The following is an 18,365-nucleotide window of genomic DNA, read 5'->3' as shown; positions in this document are numbered from 1 at the left end:
CTTAACTGGGTAGGCTCTAAAGAGCACTTGTTTTTAGTGAATAAATATTGTGTAATTACAATGAGAACATGGACTAGCAGGATTTGGGAATCACACTTCAGTGGTCACCGGGAGTGCTAGCAGTTTCAATTCCCAAGCCTGTGATATGCTAAATTGTAGCTACTGAAACCAAACCTAATTTCAGGCTGGACACCCCGACCAGCGAATCTTTCTTGACAGTACTGTACACGCTTGCAGTCACTTGGGTGATTTCATGGCTCTTAACCAAACACAAAGGCTCCATTATGGCTCCGCTCACTGAAATAAACTCACTTTCTCTCCCCTATTCCTTCTCGCCCATTTTGTCCTCTTCCATCTCCTCCCACTCTTCCGCCTCTTTAAATTCACACTTTCACCCACTTCTCTCTGAAATCAAATCTAAAGCCATATTTTCCATTTTGTTACCTCATTCTCGTGTGGAAGTGGGGGAAGACGGAAAGAAGGGGAAATAAGGCAAGGAAGACGAGGAATCGAGGAGAATGCGAGTATAATAATTAGCCCAGTAATTAGGTCTCGTCCCTAGTTCCCCCTCCCACCTTCCTGTCCTTTGAAGTTCCCTCCTCCAGACTACCTTGGATGCACTTGGGAGGCATCCAAGAGGAATGGGGGATCACAGGTGTGTGTGTGTGAGAGAGAGAGAGAGAAAGAGTGGGGGGGTTTTTTTGCAATGCTGATGATGAAAAAGAGAGAAAGTTGTGGTGCACTCCCTCAGTGTCTTTCTGTCATTGGCAGATTGCTTGTTTTTTATGTTGAAACCCCCCACCCCCGTCTCTCACTCACACACACACACACACACACACACACACACACACACACACACACACACACACACACACACACACACACACATCACTCATATGTGCCAGATGCTGTATTTTCAACACACACAGATTCAGACACACACACACGTCACATGAGGTTCTTTGTTTTGGTTTGCTGCAGAGATAAAACCCGGCTCTGTTACACTTCTCTGTAAGGGAGACAAAGAGCGCTTATCTCATAACACTGAATGTGTGTGTCTGAGGGAGAGAATGCGTTTGTGTGAGTGTTTTCCAATGCAGTCATTTTATTTATGCATTGAAAAAATATTTTTTTCTTTAACTAGCTGGATTTTCAGTGTACTTAAGTCTGTTTTTTGTTTTGTTTTGTGGGGGGTTTTCCCTTGTGGATCTGTGTCTGTAGTCATGAGATCTACATGCTGATTTAGCCACCAGGGCTAGCATGACACACTTCCTCTTGAAAAGGAGGCTAATCACACGTTAAAAGATTTAAGTTTAAAGTTCAACACAAACCCACTATAGACGGATTGGATGGGAAATTATTCTAAAAAATGCTAAAGCAATAAATAAAAGAAGTTGCCAAAATAAAACTCTAATATCTCTGTGAGCAGTACCTTAGCATGTTTGCAATAGCTCAACTATTTTTTTAGTTCTAATACAGCCAGAGCTGGGTGGCAACAGTGGGGGTGGCAAAAACTGTCCAATAGTAGGAACAAATGCTAAAAAATAGAAAATATACTTTGGTGACTCACATGAGTAAAGTCTTTTTAAGAAACAACATCCATGCACGCACCAATCAGTCCATCCTTTTTATCTGTTTATCTGAGCCTGGGTCGCAGGGAGCAGCAGCCTAAGCAGAGAAGAGGGGACGTCCCTCTCCTCAGCCACCTTATCACCTCCAGCTTATCCAGGGGAATGCCGAGGCATCCCCAGTCCAGCCGAGAGATATAACCTCAACCTGCTCCTTTCTGTGTGGAGTAGTGGTTCTACTTTGAGGACCTCTCAATTAGAGCAGGGCAATATGACCAAAAATATTTATACTTTATTATATTATAATTTTATACATTTGAAAGTTTGCGATAACAATATAACTGACGATATAATTGACACTAGACAAAATACTTTACAACTCCACAACTTTATTAGTGCAAAAAACCCCAAAAAAACATCAATGTATTTTCACTGTTTTTATGTGCATTAAAGTTATGTGAAAATTTAACAGTGCAAATGCAAAATCCTTGCTGACAGTTTAACCAAAAGGCATTTCCAGTGGAAATTAGCCAACATATCCTCAGCATAACCATGTATAATATCTGCAAAACTTAAAAACAGGTTATACACACACAATACGGTAATATTATGATGAAGCACAGTACGTATCACTCCGCGAGGCTCCGCCTACGATAGCCGTAATGCTCAAACAATCCATCAAGCTGTGCAGGTTCGTAGCTTAGCAAAGTCGTACTAAAACATTTGACAGATTTTCGAGCGCCGTGTACGACATAAAATCATTTCAAGGTCAGTAAACACAACCAGAATTCATACATAAGGCGCACGGGATTATAAGGGACTCTGTCGATTTTCAGAAAAATCAAAGGATTGATTTTAAGTGTGCCGTATTTTCCAAAAAACACTGTAATAACGACGGCCTGCTAGCATGCTCTACCAAAAATAGTGCTTTGTTGTGTATCTGACAGACGAAAGCTAAACCAGTTCCACACCACTGAAGTTGCAGCATTTTTACAAACCAATTCTGGTTCATCCGTTTCATTCAACGATCCGCTTTCGTCCTTCTCATGCTCCGTCGCCACCATGCTTTTTTTTTCTCGCCATGTGCGTATGAAACCAAAGGCACTGCGCATGCGCGTTTTACCCATATTCTATCGCGATATTTCATTTTCTTATTGTTGCCCAACATTATACCGGTATTACTGTGAACGGTATGATATGGCCCAGCCCTACTCTCAACTGCACTCTTTACTGTCTCTGAGTAAGAGGCCGGCCGCCTTTCAGATAAAGCTCATTTTCACTGTTTGTTTCTACAATCTTGTTCTTTTGGCGACTACCTAAAGCTTGCGACCATAGGTTACGGTTGTAGCTCGACTGGTAGATTGACGGCTTTGCTTTTGTACTCAGCTCTCTTTTCAACACGAGGGGGCGGCGGAGCGTCTTCATCACTGCAGCTGACGGCGCGGTTTCCTTGGATTGGGCCAACGCGTTGATGCAGTGCGGCCCCAAGCACGGGCGATCTGCAGTAACTCGCTAATGGAGATTTGTCGCGTTAATGCGGTTATGGCGGTAACGTCATTTTAACAAGATTAACGCTGACAGCACTAAAAATAACACATAACACAATTAATGAACAGAAGAAAAGTTATGCAAAATTTTGGCACTTATTTAGTTTCACTTCAGTGTTTTTTACTGACATTCATGGTCGTGATAGTTTCTGCTTCCTGCCTTTTCATTTTTAGTCTTTGCATCTTGTTAGCCAAACTGTATGGAGTAAACAAAAACATTGTTTTTTGTTGGAGGAAAGCATGTATTGTAACTGAGAACACTTGAGAGCTTGGTAGGTGTAACGTTTTTACCTGCTGCTTACCTGGTAGACCCACAGTGAACTAAGTGTTCCTAAAGTTATTTTGCATAAATTATTTTAAAAAAATATTTTATTTTTGTATTATTTTGCATAATTATATTGTCAGTAATATTGTAATTTGACACAGACAGTGGTACTCCAGTCAGACCTTCAACAGCCTTTAACCTGCTCTGTTTTGTAGCAAAACGTCTGTGTGATGTTGATGTGCGAACGGCATCACTAAATGTTGGTTAGCATTTACTGATAGCAAAGGGGGCGAGATCAGTGTTATAGCCAAGATTAAATAGTTTTTAATCTTCAGCATTTATTGATCACACATCACTGCAGTCTGGGATGATGCTGCAATATATATTTTTCTCAGGCCTAGTTAACGCACAAAACAAACATTATGGTTTTGTGTTGGTGAGGTTACAGTCACATGTGCTGATATTGACTGAAGCCATTTTCGCTGTGCGGTGTCATGGATGATGTATTAGTGAAGGTGCGCGTGCGTGCGTGGACAGGCAGATGGGGTCTCCTGAGTATGAAGGGAGCTAACGACCTTGAGAGAGAAATGAAAAGAGAGGCATGGTGACGGCAGGGGTTAGCGTGTTTTGTGCCGAGGGTCAGGCAGCATGGGCAGGGCATTTCTGCTGCCGCTGCTTCCTCACTGCATTTCCTCCACTCAGCCTGCCTCATAAGTGCACGCACACATACTCACACTCATGCACACGCACACATTGACGAGGCGATACCGCAGCGACACAATGAACACGATCTGGCTTCAGGCAGATTGAGCAAGGTGTTTCCTGTGACCTGAACAACTGCTGCGTCAACAGAAATACATTCGTCTGGAACAACACTGGCAGGCGCTCGCAGCCGTGCACAGCGTGTACGTGTGTCTCGGCAAACTGATTTGACTCTGTCAATTAGCGCTCATTAATTTCTCCTCGTTTGAATGCGTGAGCGTGTGTGTAAGTGAAAACAGCTGTGTTCAAGTGCATGATGGTCATCCTTTATTCATGCTTCGTTCATGGTTTATTCATGTACTGTTGAAGCATTTGCAAAGTGAATGAATATTGGATTAAAAGGAGCTTTGAGTTATTCATGAGCGGAGATATTTTGGACTGTACGGGTGCTCACAAAATCTTCAACATCGCACAAGAATGCACAAAATAACAGCACAGATGAAAGCAGTCTTCTAAATGTTGCATTCTTTTGTAGCTGACTCTGTGTTTTTGTGTGTCCTGCAGGCCGCACATTGCCCTGTTATGGAAAAGATGAAGAGGATTAAGAAGCGTCTGTCATTAACACTCCGCCCCAGTCAGACCATCGACGAGTCTCTGTCAGAACTGGCTGAGCAAATGACCATTGAAGATGGTGGCACCAAGGACAACGGTATTCACCTTTTCTTTTTACAAATCCTTTTCTAAAAAAAGATATGAACGTATAGAAATGTTGAAATACAAAAGAACAAAATGGTAAAAACATATTTTAGTTGCAGTGAATAAAATGAGGATGATTCATTTTAAAAGGGTTACAATTCCATTAAAAAAATCTCTGATTTGAGTCCCTGCCTGATCTGCACCAGCGTAGAAAATTCTACCAGTCTGATTTTTCTAAGTGTTTTCTTGTGCATGCCCTTCAGCTGATATGTAAAAGCTAGAAGGACACGGGGGTTTTGTATCTCGACATCTCTCAGGGACTTCTAAATTATAAATCTCTGAAGCTGATGAAGACAAAGTTCAGCATGTGTGTCAGTAACAGTTGTAAAGGCCTTCCTCCAAGTACCTCTCTACCGAGTTATGTAAGAGGAGTAAGAGCAGAGCACTTAAAGACACACACACACACACACACACACACACACACACACACACACACACACACACACACACACACACACACACACACACACACACACACACTGAGAGCTTCTCAGACGATCAGAAAGTAGTCCATAGTGAATGATCATTCACAGACATCCAATCTTTTTCTGCTTTTCCCTCATATGTGCTACACCACGTCTCCAGTGAACCTTTGGGTTGATAGACACATGACCATAAGTGGCTGCTGCTTTTGATTGACAGCTGTCAGGATAAATGAACATTAATCACTTCATTAATGTGTACTTAGTTTGTAACTTTTTTTGGTGTGACAGCGTCATGATTGAAACGTTAGCAAAATCCATCCGCTCACAGTTGAAAATGGATGGAGGATGCACTAAAGGACTTTGTTGGAACTTTCTGTTCCCATCAATCGAATCAAGTGCAGAATGAAACCGTGTCTGATGTTTTTGTATGTATGTTAAAGGTCCATATGGGAGAAAGTGTTTTGTAATGTTTTCTTAGAGGAAAGGGAACTTAATTGTTGTGAGAGAGCCCCACATTATGCTTTCAAATATTTGTATACTTGGCCATTTTTCCCTCAGTATTACAATCCTTTTTTTCCGGTTTGCTGTTGTTTCTTTTTTTTTAATTCTGTCCACTTAGGTCTGTGAAGGTTCTCAGTCATCCAGGTCATTGTAGTTAAAGGAGCTTGCAAAGAAAAGCGTCTGGACTTCTTTAAGTTACTTGAAGACGTTTCACCTCTCATCCGAGAAGCTTCTTCAGTTCTAAGGGTCAAATGGTGGAGAAATGATGATGATCTCAGGAATGATGATCTCAGGAATGATAATCTCACACCAACTCTCCACCATTTGACCTTAGAACTGAAGAAGCTTCTCGGATGAGAGGTGAAACGTCTTCAAGTAACTTAAAGAAGTCCAGACGCTTTTCTTTGCAAGCTCCTTTGACTATGTCCACTTAGAAAATTATTTTAGATGCCTTTTTTTTCTTTCTAATTTTGGGGTTAGAGAAAGTCTATTCTCGTGGTTGCAGAGGCATTCCCAGAGAGTAATTCCCAAAGGGAATAGTTGGACATTGAGCAGAAAACTTAAAAACAGAAACAAAACTGCTTTTACTTTGTTTGTATTTTGACTTCGCTGTTTTATTCTAATTGCTATTCAAGCAATGAAAGGTGAATCATTTCTCAGTACTGACATCTATCATTTAGGAGTAGACTGCAAACCTCCACAGACTTTTTTTTTTTTAATCTTATTTTGAAAGCCTCTAGCCCTTCCCTTCTCTTGTTTCCCCACTGGCTGACTCACCGGTCATGTTCTTATCATGGCGATTGTCGTTATCATTCAGTTGCTTTCCCAGAGGCAATCTAGTCCCGTCCTGCAGTGGGGCATACTCTTGACTCCTCTATTTTTGACAGCAGCAGAAAGGGTACACTGCAAATACAGTTCACAGCCAAGCTTTCTTTGCATTAGCTGGCTTGACAAAGCCTAAAAACCCAGTAAAGCACAACAGTTTTGTAAATAAGACAAAAGATGAGTGCTGCAGAAAACTGTTAACCTCACACAGAGCGCTAAAATAAATGTTTTAATTCCAGTTGAATTGCTACTGTTGAATTGTAAGGTGACAGCTGGACATTAGATTTCTAAAACTTTAAACTGGATTCATTTAGACATTATTACTGTCCCACAGCCTAATAAAGGCCATGTGGAAATCCCTTTATTATGTCAGCAGTTCAAGTTGAAATCAAACTCACTGATTGAACATCTATTCTTGTGTGTTTTTATCTGTTTTAGTTGCTACAATTCCAGCAATGTAAAAGAGACTTTTACAGCAGATTAGAGTTCAACAACATATAGATATTCCTGTGTCAATGTGGTGCTTCATTCAGGTTTCAGCAAGGAGCAGCTTGACATCTTGCACATATAAGACTTATTGGCCCAAAACATAATCTATATGGCACTTAGAACATGCTGTAAATTAAAGAACTTGAAAAGATGTGGCGCTTCCAGCTGAATTTAAACCACAAGAGCCACTTTCATGACACAGAAAACTCTGACTTTAAGCTCAACATAGCCCGCTAAGCCTTTAACTAGCTGTGTAGCACACCTCTCTGAACAAGAAGTACCCTCGCAACTGCAGTCTTAAGACCTAGTTGGATTAGAAGTAATAAGCAAGATAATTATGTCAGTTGATCACTTCAGGGGGCAGGGATAGCTCAGTAGGTAAAGTGGTCGCCCCATGATCGGAAGGTCGGCGGTTCGAATCCACTTAACGGCTACCCTGAGGTACCCCTGAGCAAGGTACCGTCCCTACACACTGCTCCCCGGGCGCCTGCTTAGTGGGCTGCCCACTGCTTCACTGAGTGAATGGGTCAAATGCAGAGAAAAACAAGTAATTTCCCCATGGGGATCAATAAAGTATCCATTATTATTATTATTATTATTATTTCTTAAGAAGGACCAAAATGCTCATAGAGCGTTCGCTCTCTATATCAACCTTTGTAGTCAAGGTTTGCACAGTGTGTAGGACTTCTGTGAGCATGAGGGGATCATGTTAGGTATCCCTTTGACATCATACAGAACCAAGAGCACAAAAATCTGTATAAAACAACCTGAAGTCTCAGTCTTTGACTCACGGAGTATTTGTGTGTGTGTTTATTTGTGGTATTATTCTCCTCTTAGCATAGGTTTGTCACTCTGGGCATTACATAACTCTGGAGAATATTTGATGTCGTCTCATGTTTATTTCTACCCATCTCCCTGTAATTGAGGCTGAAGGTTGGTATTTTTTAACATTTCTGGATCTCAACTTAAATGTTAAATAAAATTCTGTTGGTTCAAACAAACCTCTGCTGCACAGTATGCATGTCACATAACCAACACATTTCAAAGGTTGAAGGAGATGGGACGTGATATTCTTTGGTGCTCCGTGCGTGCACCCGAGGATTTGTGATTCCACTGTGGAGCATCTGGGTGTCATGAAATCAGACATCCTGACACTAGCTTTGTTGTGTTTCAGAGCCCTTCATGAGGAATGGCCGCCCACCCACCTCCCACAGCATGCACTCCTTTCTGCACCAGTACACCGGTTCCTTCAAGAAGCCGCCCCTGCGCCGGCCACACAGCGTCATCGGGGGCACTCTGGGATCTTTCATGGTGATGCCGCGCCATGGCAGCCGCCTGGGTGAGAACACAACACACACACACAGCGATAGAAAAGCAGATGCCATCCAAGAGCAAACAGGAAACGTCTCACGATCCTGTGATTTCACATTTGCAGACAGATTCTGGGCATTAATCCCATGAACCCTTAGCAGGCTTGCTTTTTACCCAAGAGGCTGCTGGATGGGGGAACTCAGTCAAACGTTACGCAGTTTCCTGCGAGAACTGACTCATCACAGTCAAGCCTAGTGACGAGTCTCATCCTGACTGGTGGAAGTGAGATGATGTCCAGATGATTCAGAGCAGTAGCAGATTTCAAGGTTGGGGTTGAACAACCCACATGGTGGCAAAATGATTCACAGGATGTAGAAACATGGTCTGAGACGCTAATTCTAAATGTCGGTGAATACATCTTGATATTCAGTTCAAGTTCAAATAAAAGTGATGCTAAAATGTGGTATACATCATGGGACTTCCACACAGGACGTGCTGGGTTCAATGGGAGTTCAATTGAGCCACATTAACTGCGCGTTTGTCAAACTTTGTCCTCATAATCTACCGGAGCTCCCAATTTCTGTGCTTTTCTTGGTGCATCACTGTATGACACCATCCACTGAGAATAGAATAAAATAGAATAACTGGTTTCAGAGCGATGTGCTATGTGATAGCACCTTTAGACCAATTTTGTGACTAAACAGTTTTTGTATTCATGCTTGTAGGAAGTCAGAAGACCAGCTTTATGTTCTGTAGCTGGCAATCATTGAAGTTTTAATGTGTTCTCTCCTTTTGTTGTGAGTCTGTTTGTAGCATGTTGAACGAGCTGCTGATTGTTGGGCTTAAAAGATGACTGAGGACCACTAAAAACATTACCAGTTAACATTAGGATTCTACATGTTTACATGAGCATTTAGCTTAAAGCCTGTCAGAGTGGTCACAACCTGTTAATTGTTTTATATTCGTCAGTTTCAAATTTTTCAGATGGTGCCATAAACATTAAGCAAACTTTAAAATATTTTTCTTTTCAAAGTGACCCAACAGCAATAACCAGCATCTGTGCAAAGCATGTGTTCCACACAATGTTAGACATTTTACAGCTCAGGCTTTTTGCTGGTGCTTTTTCTCAGCCAGTGGAACACCAAAGGACCTGTTGAGCCTCACACTGGACCCTGGCCTAGATAGAAGGACTTGGATCTAAAAGCAGGCCAGTTAAGTAGGACATTGATGTACTGCATATTGCTGCTACACTCTGTTTGCCTTTTGGCAAAGCTGCTAATGACCACAGAGAGAAGGAAGACAAGTAGTGAGAGAGAGAGAAATGTGGCGATGTGTCAAAAGCTCTGTAGAGACAGGGAAATAAAAGAAGGATCAGTGAAAATGTTCAGCAAAGAAAGCTCAATTATGGGTGGAGAACGAAATCATTCAAGGTTTTTGAGAAAGAAAGAGGTGAAGCAAGACAACCTAAAGGAAAACAATGTGGGAGGAAGATAAGAAATCAGCATAGGGGGATTTGTAAGAAAAAAAGACTGGGTTTGGTTTGGTTTAATGAGAGAAAGTAAAAATATTATTGAGAGAGGAAAAAAATGTGAGAGTTCTTGGAGAGGATGAGGGAAGACATAAAATAGCAGGAGATGATGCAGAGGTATGTGAAAGTGAAAGGGGGTTAACGGGAAAAGAAAGTAGGACAGATTAGATCATTTGAAAGCTTTGGAGAAGAAGAGGCACAACAAGGGCAGGTGGGGGGGATTCTGCTGAAGCAGTAGAGGGAATCAAATGAGCTAAACCCTTTAAAAACTTCACACACACAACAGAAAATACGCTGGAAGAGTGAGAAATGCATAGAATAAAAACACATGAAAGGCAGAAGTGGTAGCTGAAAAATGCTGAAGTTTCTGAGAAAGAAATAAGTGTGCAAGTCAGAGGATCTGAAAAAGGGGAAAGTGGAATATTTGGAAGTTTTTCGAAGAGAAGGCGAGTTGAAAATTGGGACAAAGATGAGTGTTTGTGGAAAGACAGTAAGTGGGTTAGGTTGAGATGAGTACGAGCATTACAGGCATGAAAAATGGAGTGAAAGCTTTCTGGAATAAAGAAATTAGACAGTCTTTATCTGTAGGCACTCATTTATGAAAACACAGGAACATTCTGAGCATTTGTACTCATATATATATATATATATATATATATATATATATATATATATATATATATATATATATGCCCATGCAAAAGATATGCATATGTTAAATATGCATATGTTATATCTGGGACTCTCCACTATTTGACCTTAGAACTGAAGAAGCTTCTCGGATGAGAGGTGAAACGTCTTCAAGCAACTTAAAGAAGTCTAGACGCTTTTCTTTGCAAGCTCCTTTGACTGAAATATGCAAAGTTAAATCTTCTTAAGAGAAACCTTGCAGTGATTTCTTTTTTTCACCTTCCTGTTTCTCCGCGCTGTGCCATTTGATGATAGTCTGCATGGTTGGAGGTGCTAACACATTGATGACAGAGAACTACTCAAAACTGTGGCTACTCATTAACTCGGTGAGCGTTTTTGTGTATGCGGAGGAGAGGGTGGGCATGTGGTTTGAACTTGAGTGTGTTTGCCTCTTTTGTGTTAGTGGTAGTTTTATTGTGGAGAAGGTAGCGATGTTGTGGCGTGGCATTTTGGGCCTCTGGGGTTATAAGGGTCTGAGAGGAGATGAATGGGAGAAGGTGGGCTCTGTGAAATAAAGCTGTACATTTTTGCTTTCATTAAGTTTGCTTTGGAGACAGACTAGTGATGATCCCCAGGCTTTACTATTTAATCATCACCCTGTGGTCACTGATGGATAGTGTTTCTGTCATATATTCTTTCTGTAAGTTTCTTGTCATGTCTTACTTTTTGTAAGACACTCGATTGATCAAACTTAATCAAACTAAATGTTTAATGGGGTGCTTGTAGCTCAGGAAGTACAGAATGGATCTGCTAAAGGGAAGGCTTGGTTTATCAATCGCTGGCTGCTCCACTCTGCAAGCCAAAGCAAGTGGGGGCAAGATACTGAGCCCCAATTTGCTCTCCAATGCATCTATTGGAGTGTGCATATATGTGAATGTTACTTAGATAGAAAAAGCATAGAAAAAAGTGCTTGTAGATCTGCACGGTGCTGGAATGGGCTGCAAGATTATGAGCATGAACCTTTGTAATAAGGTGATCATCAATCGCCCTTGATCTGGAGCTCCGTGAAAATCATGGGGTGAATGATTATCACAAAAAAGGTGGTGGATATTCCCAAAACTACATGGGAGAAGCTTGTTACACAGGGGACCACAGTCACAAAGAACATCATTTATAACATACAATGCTGTAATGGATTGAAATCTTGCAGCGCCTTAACCTGCATCACCTCATCCCCCATCACACTGAACACTGGTGCTCCACAGGGGTGTGTACTGAGCCCTCTCCTGTACTCACTCTACACCTACGACTGCACGGCCACTAACAGCTCCAACATCATTGTGAAGTTTGCGGACGACACTACAGTGGTGGGTCTTATCACCAACGGTGATGAGACGGCTTACAGGGAGGAGGTCAGCGCCCTGACCCACTGGTGTCAAGACAACCATCTCACCCTCAATGTCGCAAAGACAAAGGAGTTGATAGTGGACTTCCGGAGGTGCAGAGAAGTACACACCCCCATCACCATCAACGGCGCTGCTGTGGAGAGAGTGAGCAGCTTCCGGTTCCTTGGCGTACACCTGGCTGAGGATCTTACGTGGTCAGTACACACAAACAAAACAGTGAAGAAGGCGCAGCAGGGCCTCTTCTTTCTCAGGAGACTGAAAAGATTCGGCATGAGCCCCCGCATCCTCAGGACCTTCTATCACTGTGCCATTGAGAGCATCCTCACTGGATGCATCACCACCTGGTATGGCAACAGCACCGCCTACAACTGCAAAGCTCTCCAGCGAGTAGTGCGGTGCTCTGAACGGATAATTGGAGGTGAGCTTCCCTCCCTCCAAGACATCTACAGGAAGCGGTGCCTGAGGAAAGCGGGGAGGATCATCAAGGACTCCAGTCACCCCAGCCATAAACTGTTCAGACTGCTTCCATCAGTAAGGAGGTTCTGCAGCATCCGGTCCCGAACCAGCAGACTGAGAGACAGCTTTTTCCATCAGGCCATCAGACTGCTGAACACGTCATAGACACCTCAGCTTCACTACTGGAACTTCAACATTATGCACTCCACACTGTATATAAATGCCACTTGTTTTGCACATATTCAACTCTGTATATTTTATATATTTTATTATTATTATTATTATTATTATTATTTTATTTTATTTTTTTACTATTTAATTTGTAAAAATGTGTATACACACACACACACACACACACACGTAGGAAAATATTTAGTATACACATCCAGAAATGCATACACTATTATATATTGTACATATATTTATTAGTTTCAGGTTGGCCATTCTTGTATTTTGCTCGTTTGTGTTGTTGTGTTTGCACATCTCTGTTGCTTGTGGGGCTTGCACACAAGAATTTCACTCGCATGTGCTGTGCCAGTGTGCCTGCACATGTGATGTGACAATAAAAGTGATTTGATTTGATTTGATTTGATTTGAAGGCACACGTACAGGCCAATCACAAGTTTGTCAGTGAACATCTAAGTCAGGGGTCCCCAATCCCAGTCCACGAGGGCCGGTGTCCCAGGTTTTAGATCTCACCCTGGGTCAGCACACCTGAATCAAATTCAAATTCAAAATCAAATTCAAATTTTATTTGTCATGTACACAGTCATACACAGTACGATATGTAGTGAAATGCTTGGACAACTGCTCGTGATCTAAAGAAAACAAAAAAGGAAAAGGCTATGAATAAGATAGGAAATAAATATGAAAAATTAAAAAGGGTAAATTTAACTAGGAAGGAATAAAATATAAATTAAGGTTAAAAATGAAATAACTGTACAACACAAATTAGAATGAAGGGTAAATTTAACTGGGAAGAATAAGATAAAGATAAATATATAAATTAAAGTTGAAAATAAAATAACTGTACAACAAAATACACAATACACAATATAGAACTATATAAGAATGTATGAAGAAATCTAAATATAAATAAATATATACACAATAACAGCAGCTGTACAAGTATTAACCGGAAATGAAGAATATAGTGACCAGTGTTGTGCAAAACCAAAGTCCAGAAAGTCCAGTGTGTGTGTAAGAACCATATGTGTGGGTCAGTATTGTGTGGTGGTGTGATTGAGAGACCGTATCGCCTGCGGGAAGAAGCTCCTCCTCAGTCTCTCTGTGTTGGTCTTCAGGGAGCGGAATCGCTTTCCTGACCTCAACAGAGAGAACAGTCTGTTGTTGGGATGGCTGAGGTCCTTCACGATCTTCCTGGCCTTGGTCCAGCACCGCCTGCTGTAGATTGAGCGCAGGTCAGGGAGCTCGGAGCGGATGGTGCGCTCAGCTGACCGCACAACCCTCTGTAGAGCTCGTCTGTCCTGCATGGTGCTGTTCCCGAACCAGGTTAAGATGTTTCCCGCCAGGATGCTCTCTATGGTGCACGAGTAGAAGTTCCTGAGCACCTTGGAGGGCAGTTGGAAGTCTCTCAAGCGTCTGAGGTGGTAGAGACGCTGTCGGGCCTTTTTCACCACGGTGTTGATGTGACAGGACCATGACAGGTCCTGCGTGATGTGAACTCCGAGGTATTTGAAGCTGTCCACTCTCTCCACTGGGCACTCGTTGATGACGGGGGTCTGGTAGTTCCTCTCCTGCTTAGTGCTGAAGTCCACTATCAGCTCCTTTGTCTTACTGACGTTTAGAAGGAGGTTGTTCCTCTGGCACCAGTTCTCCAGATTCCTAATCTCCTTCAGGTAGGCCGTCTCGTTGTTATCAGAGATCAGGCCCACCATGACGGTGTCGTCAGCAAACTTGATGATGGTGGTGGAGCTGGTAGTGGCCACACAGTCATATGTGTACAAAGAGTACAGCAGGGGGCTCAGAACACACCCCTGGGGGGCTCCAGTGCTGAGAGTGGTGGAGGCTGAGACATGTCCGCCCATCCTTACTGCCTGTGGTCTGCCAGTTAGGAAGTTGGAGATCCACTGACACATAGATGAGCTGAGTCCCAGATGCTCCAGCTTGGTGGTGAGTGTGGAGGGAATTATGGTGTTAAATGCAGAGCTGTAGTCTATGAAGAGCATTTTAACATAATTCCCCCTTCTAGTGTCCGAGTGAGTGATGTGTGGAGGAGATGAGAGATGGCATCGTCTGTGGAACGATTTGGACGGTAAGCGAACTGTAGTGGGTCCAGTGTGTCTGGTAGTGAAGAAATGATGAAGTCTCTGACCAGGCGTTCAAAGCACTTCATCACTACTGAGGTGAGGGCTACAGGGCGATAGTCATTGAGAGAAGCAGGGTGGGGTTTCTTCGGGACAGGAACAATGATGGACTCTTTGAAGCATGTGGGGATCACCGACTGAGATAAAGAGATGTTGAATATCTCAGTGAACACAGGAGCTAGCTGGTATGCGCAGTCTCTTAGGATACGACCTGGGATGCCGTCTGGTCCTGCTGCTTTCCTGGTGTTTACTCTCTTGAAGGCTCTCCTTACTTCATGCTCGGAGATGACGAGCACGTTTCCGGTGCTGGCAGTATCTTCCTGTCTGCAGCCGTTAGCGCCGCTAACACTAGCATTGTTGGAGACCTTAGCTGCAGCCTCGAAGCGAGCATAGAAAGTGTTCAGCTCGTCTGCCAGAGTCACGGCCGCGTTCGTCATACCGGTTGTTGGTGCTTTATAGTCCGTTATTGTCCTTAGTCCCCGCCACAGGCTCCTAGAGTCACTCTGTTGGAGTTGTGACTCTAGTTTCCTCCCGTAGCGCTGCTTCGCCTCTTTCACCGCCCTCCGCACGTTATATGACGCGGCTTTGTACGGGTCCATGTCCCCCGTCATGAGTCCCGTGTTGTAGGCAGCGGTGCGGGATCTCAGAGCGTCGCGGATGGATTTATCCACCCACGGCTTTCCAATTTCATTGTACTACTGTACTATGTATGACTGTGCAATGACAATAAATAGTTATCTTATCTTATCTTCTGGTTGGGAAACGTTGTGATAGTCTTTGTCTCCACGGTATCATCCGCTAGTTTCCCGATGAATCCCACAACCGCTTCCGTAAACACGTTGACGTCATCGTCGGAGCTGTTTCTGAACATGCCCCAGTCTGCGTCATCGAGTGCGTCCTGTAACGCGGCCACCGATTGATCCGTCCAGCGCGCGACCTTCCTCTGAACCGGAACTTCCTGTTTCAGCCTTTGTTTGTATTTTGGCATGAGGAAGATGGCGGTGTGATCAGATTTGCCAAACGGGGGGCGGGATTGTGCCTTGTAGCCGTCCTTGACCGTAGTGTAGCAGTGGTCCAGTGTCCTTTCACCCCTGGTGGGGCAGGTGATGTGTTGATAAAAGTTCGGCGCTGCGCGTTTGAGGTTGGCGCTATTAAAGTCCCCCGTCACAATAAGCGCAGCGTCCCGGTGTTGTGTCTGGTGCTGTGTGAGTGCCTCATGCAGCTCGCATAAGGCGGTGACCGTGTCCGCTTGTGGTGGAATATAAACGGCACTTACAATGACCGATGTAAATTCCCGAGGTAGATAAAAAGGACGACACATGATGGACAGTAGTTCCAGATTTGGTGTGCAGGAGCGTGTGAGAGGAACAACGTTCGCACTGTTGCACCAGTTGTTGTTCACCATTAAACACACGCCGCCTCCCCTTGACTTCCCCGAGTCCCGTGTCCTGTCCATGCGGTGAACCGAGAAGAACTCGGCCGGCTGGATGGCGTGGTCCGGCACCGCTGGGTTCAGCCATGTCTCGGTGAAGCAGAGGAGATTGCAGTCCCGAATGTCTCTCTGGAACTCTATCCTGGCCCTGAGGTCGTCAAGCTTGTTCTCCAGTGACTGGACGTTGGCGAGCAGGATGCTAGGCAGAGGTGTGCGGTGTGCACGAGCTCTCAGCCTGTTCCTGACGCCGACTCGCCGCCGCTTCCCTTTGTTCTCCCTCGAGATCTCACTCGGCCAGCTCGGATCCGGAGTTAAAAACTACGAATTGTGAGTACATTGTATACCAATAGAAACAAGAGTGTCACTGTCATACCTAATGTACCCAATGGTGATGATTTTGCCGATTTAGAAACGCTGAAAACTAACTTAAAAAACAAAGACAAAGAAAAAGTGGTCGGAGCAGTCGTGACGGCAGCCGACCTCACCGGCGCCATCTTATTTAGTGCATGATTAGTTCTTTACCAGGCCTCCGGAGAACTTCAAGACATGTTGAGAAGGTCATTTATCCATTTAAATCAGCTGTGATGGATCAAGGACACATCTAAAACCTGCAGGGACACCGGCACTCGTGGACCGGGATTGGGGACCCCTGATCTAAGTGTTTCAGAGAAGGCTTGGGAGAAAGTGCTGTGGTCAGATGAAACCTGTGTTGTGGATGAGCTTCACTTTTTCACCTGCCTGAACTAACTCTATTTTTGGGTAATAATGTGATAGCACTGCCAGCTGTTGCTGTTCTTCTTCTTTTCCTTCTTTTTCTTCTCCTGCTTCATTTTCTTGCTCACCCAACACAAGATCAGTTCACAAGTACATTTCTCACTGATTATTGTACTTGAGATGGCCAAAAATCTCATCAGCTGCATTATGTTTAGCAGATGTGTTTATGGTGATTTATCAAATGTCACGATTTAAAAGTCTGAACAAGATTATCCCATCGCCCACCAGGCAACGCTTTGAATATCTGCTGTTGGTTACTTCTGAATGAAGCTACAGAGCCATAAAAAATAAATGTCTAAAATATGGTAATATGTGCTTCTAAATGACATATCTTATGCATGAACACAAAGCAACTGGGACATACTACCTCAGGCTTTATAAGATAGATTTGCAACTCAACTTTTTATCCCTTCTTACTTATAGTAGAAACTGCGCTCTTTTTAGTTTATTGACTTATCCTTTAAGAAATTTAGCTTTGGGTGTTTTCTTCTTTGTTTTTCCCTTTTTTTTTAAAGCAACAGATAAACAGATAATGAAAGTTATTGATTCTTGTAAGTTTAGGTCTGTTCTACAAACAGCATTAATCATTAGCCGGTCTGGATCACTCCTAAACCGTCTTAATTTGGCAGTTCCAGTGTGATTTTTATCCAAAGCCCTCTTGTGCCCTATCCTTGATTTTTTTCAGATATTGTCCACGAAAATCTGAAGATGGGATCTGACGGGGAGAGCGATCAGGCATCAGGAACGTCTTCAGACGAGGTCCAGTCTCCGACGGGCGTCTGTCTGAGGAACAGGGTCCACCGGCGAATCTCCATGGAGGTGAGACGTGCAGAATCCCGACACACATGCACACACTGTAAATCATGTAAAAACAGCTTACGCTGCAAGTCCACATACCACGCTTCACCTCCTCTCATCTCCTTCTGCTCGTCTTCTCCACTGCCTCAAGTGATTTGGGAGGGGGTTGGGACAGATTGTTTCTCGGCTAATGGGTTCTAAGAGTCGGGGCGTCATGATACTGATAGCAGCCCTGCTCCCTGAGGACAGAAGAGGCTGGTAAAGAGACGAGATAATCTGTGCTGGTTACCACAGTGATTTTCTTCATGTCAGCTGTCTCCACTTGAGAGCATGCTCCCCTTTATTCTTCTTGTAAAGAAGAATACAATTATGTTGTGCTATTTTAAACAACTGTGTGACATGTATAAGTGAGTAGTACTTGTAGCATTTCAAATGCAGGGGTGAATTATAATACAATATAAAATGTATTAAAAACAAGCATTAGGCCAATTTTGTTGCATAATCATTTTAAATGACTCCTGTTAGTAATCTCCTTATTTTCTCATTCATATTTTCAGCTTTTGCCACTTTTTGTTTTTCTTAATACCCCAAAGAAAGTTATTTATACATGAAAAACTGGCATTGG

General features: G+C 43.2%; 1 protein-coding gene across 3 annotated transcripts in view; it reads left to right on the top strand.

Moving 5' to 3' along the window:
• Positions 1 to 18,365, top strand: part of cdk17 (cyclin dependent kinase 17) — a 51,793-nt gene that overhangs the window by 21,204 nt on the left and 12,224 nt on the right. For 2 of the 3 annotated variants that reach the window (XM_076876211.1, XM_076876212.1), the window contains exons 2-4: positions 4,647 to 4,791; positions 8,253 to 8,417; positions 17,628 to 17,761. In XM_076876211.1, coding sequence (XP_076732326.1) covers positions 4,665 to 4,791; positions 8,253 to 8,417; positions 17,628 to 17,761 — 426 coding nt within the window. In that variant the 5' untranslated portion in view covers positions 4,647 to 4,664. Of the gene's footprint in view, positions 1 to 3,095; positions 3,117 to 4,646; positions 4,792 to 8,252; positions 8,418 to 17,627; positions 17,762 to 18,365 lie in introns of those variants that run through there. The other variant, XM_076876210.1, reaches the window with a different exon arrangement.

The sequence above is a fragment of the Maylandia zebra genome, linkage group LG17, assembly GCF_041146795.1.
Source record: "Maylandia zebra isolate NMK-2024a linkage group LG17, Mzebra_GT3a, whole genome shotgun sequence".
Classification (NCBI taxonomy): domain Eukaryota; kingdom Metazoa; phylum Chordata; class Actinopteri; order Cichliformes; family Cichlidae; genus Maylandia; species Maylandia zebra.
Note: the sequence above shows the minus strand (reverse complement) of the source record. Positions and strands in the feature narration are given on the sequence as shown.